The sequence below is a fragment of the Medicago sativa genome, chromosome 2 (genome assembly GCF_051527215.1).
Source record: "Medicago sativa cultivar Bolivia chromosome 2, Bolivia_mono, whole genome shotgun sequence".
Lineage (NCBI taxonomy): Eukaryota > Viridiplantae > Streptophyta > Magnoliopsida > Fabales > Fabaceae > Medicago > Medicago sativa.
The window spans coordinates 69,351,940-69,359,323 of record NC_140750.1 but is presented as its reverse complement, the minus strand read 5'-3'; the positions used below and the strand labels follow the sequence as shown (position 1 = coordinate 69,359,323).

At 31.7% G+C, this 7,384-nt stretch overlaps 1 protein-coding gene across 1 annotated transcript; it reads right to left on the bottom strand.

The window, feature by feature from the left end:
* Positions 1–3,492: 3,492 nt before the first annotated feature.
* LOC146950138 (AT-hook motif nuclear-localized protein 9-like) lies at positions 3,493–4,960 on the bottom strand. Its single transcript, XM_085741547.1, has 4 exons — positions 4,634–4,960; positions 4,421–4,549; positions 4,152–4,313; positions 3,493–3,971 (listed from the first exon to the last, which is right to left on the bottom strand). The coding sequence occupies exons 1-4, from the start codon at positions 4,817–4,819 to the stop codon at positions 3,771–3,773; spliced, it is 678 nt and encodes a 225-aa protein (XP_085597673.1). The 5' UTR covers positions 4,820–4,960; the 3' UTR covers positions 3,493–3,770.
* Between the last annotated feature and the right edge of the window lie 2,424 nt (positions 4,961–7,384).

Here is a 7,384-nt window from a genome sequence, read left to right as displayed (position 1 = left end):
AATTCATAATCATCAAAATGTACATGAAGGAGGAATATGCTAATACAAAATGATGATATGGTCAAAGATTACAAAACAAAACTATCATGAGATTTTCAAAGTAAAATAAAAGTACTCACCCAATTAAACTGAAGCAAAATATCATATCTCATGAATCAGTGAGTAAGAGACCACAAGTGAGAGCTTAAAAGACCAAGAGCTTGAACAAGTACTATGAGAACACAACTTCGAGCTTTTTCAAGAACTTCGATCTGAGCAAACACAACTTTGAGCTTTTCGTACAACTTTGATTTAGCGAAGATTAGTTTGCGGTGGTGGAACGGTGGTGGAATGGTGATGAAGCAGTGGTAGAACGGTGTTAACAACCTCGTCCAGGGTAGAGAAAAAAGAGCCATGATTGATGACATTAAGATGTCTAATTTATATCTCCACGACAAGTGTAAGACGCAAAGTGAACTGGCAAGCATCGGAAAGTCCAACTCCATTGACAATATCAGAACCAAATAATTTCTCATCAAAATTAAACAATTCATGAGCTTTGGGTATGAGCCTCTGTGCTAGTTGCTCAAGTGATTCAGACGGAAAGTCTTGGTGGAACGAGATAGAATGAACCCTCATGGCAGAACCTTTTGCAGCTCACTTCTTCATAATTGTGAAGTGTTAAGGTGCGTAATTGAGTTAGAATCAACTGAATGTGAAAGAACATCGATGAAAAAATTTAACCGATCATTGGGCGCGAGCTTTGGGGAGCTGCACCTCTAGATTGCACTTCATGCTTCGAAGGTATTCATATTGCTCAGACAATCTATACCAGTAACGTGCTAGTTCTAAATTAAAATATATCATACAAAATTGCTACTATAACAAATTTAAGTCAACATGACTCTTTCTCTTCTACAAAGAATTAATAGGTGACAGTAAAATACATCATGCTTGTGCCAACTACGCAATAGTGCTCCAGCGCCGCCACTATATCCACTATTTCACAACATTTTGTACTAAATAGCGTATCTTAGAACAATAGCGGTTTGTCTAAACACCGCTACGCTATACAAGTATAGTCACTATATCTACTATTTCTAAACACTAGTAAAATTTACATAAGTAAAGCCACAAGGATGAGTTAGAGGCGAAATTTATCAAACTACTTCATTATTGCAGCAACCATAATAGTATGTGACACAAATCCATATATTATCAGCCAACATCATACATAAACCTAAATCCAATAAACCTAAATCACATATCTTTATTATTTATTACATGTCACTTCATATTTCCATGTTTGTCTATCTCTGAATTCAATTAATGTTTCAGTAATTGACTTCATCATTCTCCACATAACACAAATATTCATATATGTTTATTTTAATTTACTAATAAGAAGATGATAAAATGCTAACTTTTTTTTTTTCTTTCTAACATTTTCATTGTTTTTGGAAATGCAAGATAAGTGCTCGGATTATAGAATCCGAACGGCATAAACACCCCATACAAACCTCCAAAAACACGTTGAAATATTTCGGATTTCATCCGAATAGGGCACGCGAGAAACTCATAGGCTGGAAAAGTAATGGCCAAAGTACATTACCAAAACAGTAAAGTGTATCATCTTAGTGGTCATGATTCCCTAACTAGAGTTGTATAAATTCACTGATTCTATTCTATGAAGCTTTTCAAGTAATAATAACAATCAATCAAATTATTGTTTGAAAATTTTAGAGAAAGTAATATTAAAATATATCTTAAAAAATACTATATAAATCATTGCACTACATATTTTTATTGTAAGAAATCATGGCACTACATATATATTAAAAAATACTATAGAAATCCTATAGAAATCATTCCCTATGTTAAAAGTTTCACATCCACATCAATATCAGAACTATTTGGAACTGAAATATCATCCTCGACATTGAGAAACCTGAAATATATCATCATTTCCTCAACATTTTGGAATGCATTAAATTCTTAAACAATTGCAGGACTAATGTTGACAGTATCTGATACTTCCTGCGGCTGGTAGTGTATGATCATCAGTTGTTGGCAAAGATTCAAATGTTGGTATGCTGAAGAGCCACTCAATTCGCCTTCTAATAACATTCTAGTAACTTCTGAACCTGAATTACTAGATGCATAAGAACATCTAGCTGAGTTCTTCTTCAAGATTTCCTTAGATTTCTTGAAATCGGACACGATAAGGATTCAATTTAAGCATGGTTATAGACATGCATGCCAAAGAGAGGTTCATGAGTTACTCAGTTTGATAAATGATCAATATATACATGCATGCCAATTTAAGCAATGTTAGTAAATCAATTATAAATGTTAAGGATTCAATTTGTATATACTGTGAGCATAATTGTTTTTACATGTGCATCCAATTACATCTGACAGTGTAGATATCTATAGATATATTTTAATTATACTCAAAGTTAATTAGAGAATTGCTTGCTTATTTGAACAGGGCCGTAAAAGGAAACTGTTGGAGTTAAAGACATTATCTCAAAATATCTTGGCAAACCAGTCACATATCACGTTTTGTATGACGTTAAAGATAAATATGATTTAAGTCAAATATCTTTAATAATCCAACTATTGTGATTGATGGACGGTATAAAAAACATATCGAGCGTAAGTATATCAAGTGATGAATGAAGGACAATGCTTGATACAGCACCTGCTGCACAAAGTACGTAAACATATCTACGATAATGTGAAGATATGAGAACATATATCTGGCCAGTATTCAAATTTATCGCATGATAGAAACTTCACCCAGATGTTTCTGCTAAATTTCCACCTTCACCAAATCAAATATAAAACATGAGACACAAGTCTTAGTAAAGATTCCTTCAAAAAAAGTCTTAGTAAAGATCAACTTTTCATGTTTTATTTCAAAGAAAAAATTCCTAATGAGTGAACCTAAGCTACATAATAATTTGAAATAGCTTTTATAACAAATTCATAACTTATTTTTAAATTCAAACTTAGATTTTTCACATATTTAAATTTTTATATAAGATAAGGTGAGTATTAAGAAGTTTAATGTTATTATGTTGAACATTTGCTAATTTTCATGCAATATTTTTAATGTATTGAAAAGGCAGATATAAAGAGATAAAACAAATTAAACTTTCATTTGAAAATTTGGAAAAACAAATATCTTCTTCTTTTTTAAGCTATAAAGGGAATTAATTAATAAGAGACCAAATAACAAAATTAGACTTTAATGATATAGGGAATTAATTGATTCAACACTTTTCAAAAGTAAACATCAAAGGGCATTTGGTCTAGTGGTATGATTCTTGCTTAGGGTGCGAGAGGTCCCAAGTTCAATTCTCGGAATGCCCCTCATCATTTTAGGTCCCATTTTCAAAAGTTTAATGCTTATAGCATAATCTGTTTAAACTAAAAATCAATTCTTAAATTCAAAGTAAACATATTTACAAAACTATACCCCTCAAAAAAATAATATTAACATAACTATTTAGAACTGTTAACAATCCACTTTCATCATTATCAGAACTATTTAGAACTGAAATATCATTTCAATCCACTTTCCTCAACATGAGAAACCTGAAATATACCATCATCTCTTCTATAAGGAAAAAATGCATTAAATTCCTAATAATCCTTCCTACTAAAACAACTTAAAACAAAAGAAAAGAAAACACTTATGTCTTTCAGAATATCATTTCCCGAGTCTATTTACAACCTATACCAAATAGAAATTTTCGGTTTTATTGAAAATTAGACACTTAATTTCAAGTGTCTTCTACAGAAGGAGACTTCATGTCCTGATCATTTTCCGTACTAGTTGTTGGTGAAAGGCGACTCGAGTGTCCTTCTAACTCTTCAAGAACCTTTTGTGAATCAGAATTACTATTTCGAGCATTTCGAGCAGCAGCCAAAATTCTTGCAGTTGATTCCTTAGCAACGTCTGTAACAAAACTGGACGCAATAATCTGATTAACCAGAAGATAAAGATTGTCAATTCAGGTTACTTTAATAACCTACTGATTGTAATTTATATTTCTGCCATTCGGAATATAAGTCTCACATGAATTACAGTTGCTAGTAAAGAAATTAAAGCAAAAATTGTTAATTAATATCACTAATCATTCCATAAACTATGATTTGCTTACCTTAACAGGTCCGGCTGCTTTGAGGGAATTCACAGCAGTACTTCCGAAAGTAATTCCCTTATTATCGGTCAATATAACTCCACACCTTGCCTTTGCACGACAATGACGACCATCATCATCAAAGAGACATTTTACAGCTAAAATAAGTATCTGAAATTTTACCTGCAAGCATACATGCGCACAAATTATAAGATATGAGAGAAAAATTAATTGCTTTACATATATATGATATGATGCAAAGTTTGATCAGATTTTGGACCTTTAATTACCTGGCGCTTGTTAGGAGGACCATTTGGATCAAGAAGGCCAACCTCTGATACAGAACCTGTTGCCGAATTTATGATAACAGATCGACGAGGTAATGCTTCAGATAGATTGTATATAGCGTCCACCAAATCCTACAAAACAATAATTAATTAAAAAACCATATATTTAATAAATGAAATATAAAATTAATGAAACAATAATTAATGTTATGCTACCTGGCCAGCATTCAAATTCATTATATGAGGGGTGAATGTTCCCCAACCGGAACAAGAAGGGTGCACTTTTCTTTTCTTGGAAGAAGTTTCTGCGGAAGTAGTTGTTTCGGAAGATCCTTCATCTCTCTTCTTTTTTGATCCACTGATCATCTTTCCCGTTGTCTTGTTCTTATCATCCTCCTCCATATTTTGGCCACAAGAACAAGAAGAATAAATTTTAATTTTCTGTAATTAATGTCAAGAAACACTATGGAAGTGGCACTATGCTTAAGGAGTGGAAAGTGAAACTAACCATGTAACTAGGAAGGTTGTTGCATTGTTTCTTTTCAAATGCATGTCCCCATTTCTTTTCTACAATTTTGGACCAGTCGGTATATTTAATATTAGTTTAATATTAATTAACATGAGATAAAGATGAAAAGTGGTTTTGCTTGCTACACGTATATGCATTGAAAAACAAATGGAACTCAAACCTACAATATAGTAACTACTAGGAGATAAGACAATTATATCAAGACCAAGTCATTTCCCTTTACCATAATAAATTTATTGGTGGTGGCCGGGGTTCGAACCTTGCATATTTTATGCACTGTCCCTACCAACTGAGCTAAGCTCTCGAGTACACAGTACACTATTTAATAATTAGTGGAATGAATTTAGCTATAATAATAATACTAATAATAATTTTGTCAAAAAAATATAATAATAATAATAATAATAATAATAATAATAATAATAATAATAATAATAATAATAATAGCAATACTATCGGGTAATAAATCATGAAGATAACATATTTTAATGTCGAATTACCGTAAAATAATATAGAATAAAAATAGGATAAAATATCCGGATTTTACATTCTACCCATCTAAAATAGTTTCGTCCTCGAGATTGACAATAAAGTAGAAATCCATAGTAAAAATAGATAAATTACCCGGATCTTATAATTACTTAGGTGTTCTTTTTATGCTTATGAAAGCTAGCTAAATTATTTTGCAGATCACTATGAGGAGCTTAAGAAGTTATATTCATACAAAGGACATAGTTTAAATCTATCTACCAAACAATAAAATTAGGGTATTTAAAAAGAACCAAACATGTCAATTTTTATGCTAACACTACTCATCAGTTTTAAGGCACTCTTATAAATGTTTTACACTATAGTTGCATAAGAACCAAATGGACTTGCTCAAACATATTTATTTTTTCAAAATTTTCAAATATGCTAAAAGTAATTAAGACACCACTACTTTTTATCCTTTTGAGCATTCTACACAGCAGGTATTCCATTTTTAAATTCAACAGTTATCATGCAAAGCTTCAGATCAAGATATATTTGGGCATTGATTCTGATTTTAAAATTGCACACGCTATATGAAATTGAGCACACATACATCTGTCTTGATAAATTATTTTAAACTAAAGTATGCAAGTGAAAAGAATCATATCCATAAGGTAAATGCAGTTACTAAACAGAAGATTTACAGAAAAATGAATTTGAATTCTTGAAATAGACTTACAGACAGTGCCAATGTCAAATCTCATGTGGAATGTCATCAATCTCATCAAATCACTTGGAACAACCTTGCACACAACCCCAATTGAATTATCCTGAACTGTTGTATACAAGCATATACAAATGGTTGCAAGAATAACAACATCAGTTAATGGTTGCACAGATGAATATAACAACAACAACAACAAGGAAACAACACATCATTCAAAATCAAATACAAATGAATTTCGTATAGTAGCATCTGCAAAAAAGAAAGAAGAAAAAAACACAGATCTAATTTGATAAGAATAGGGAAACAAAACAGAATTTAAAATCAATAATCTTTCAAGAGGATGAGAGCATCAGTAGCATCTGATCTTTTGCAAACATGAAAGAATTTTTCAAACATGACATAATGAAACTTTGCTCAAATAAAGAAATACGGATTTAACACTTGAAAACAACATTCTCTTATCTTACTATCAAAACGCATATATCCAAAGCATTTTGAGGTAACTTCTGGTCATTTAAATAGCAAGAGCTGAGAAATATAGCAGTAAATGAAGTTGTTGATAGATGGATGAATTAAAATGCAGATTACCTTGGATGATACAAAGCATGGTTTGTAGCAAACAATGAATGATGAAAGCGTTGTACTTAATGACAGTGTATAAGACTCCTTTAATTTAATAAAGAGGATGTGTATTGTAATCAGTTGGGGTACAAATTGCAGCCAGATTTATAACCTAAACACAAAATTCAAAATATCGAGAACAAATCAAAATCAAGAAAAAAAAAATTGGAAAAAAAATCCTAAAATCGAAAATTACCAGATCTGCTATTTTAAGAATCAAAACAACAACATCGATTCAATGAGAGAGAGCGAATCTCTTCACTGAGCTCTATAGCTCTTTTAATAGCAGCATCTCGAGCTTTCGACTTAGTGCGTTTCTCAAGCTTCTTCTGACGCTTGAGTTTAGCATGAATTTCAGATCTTTTTTCTTTTTTCTTAATCATCGAAGGATGGAGTGGTTCCTTTGTTTTCGTTTCCGTCTCCATTCTGGTTTTTCTCTAGGAAGAATTATCTTCGCCGTCGGAAACATTTTACTCTTATAAGCAATATGTATGTTGCAAGTTTCAATCATTTTCGTTTTATGCATTCATTTTTCTCCTTTCCTGTTCTGGTATGTCCAGACCCTACATTCCGGACTATATGAATGAGGGATCTGGACCCTACGTTCCAGACAGTCTGA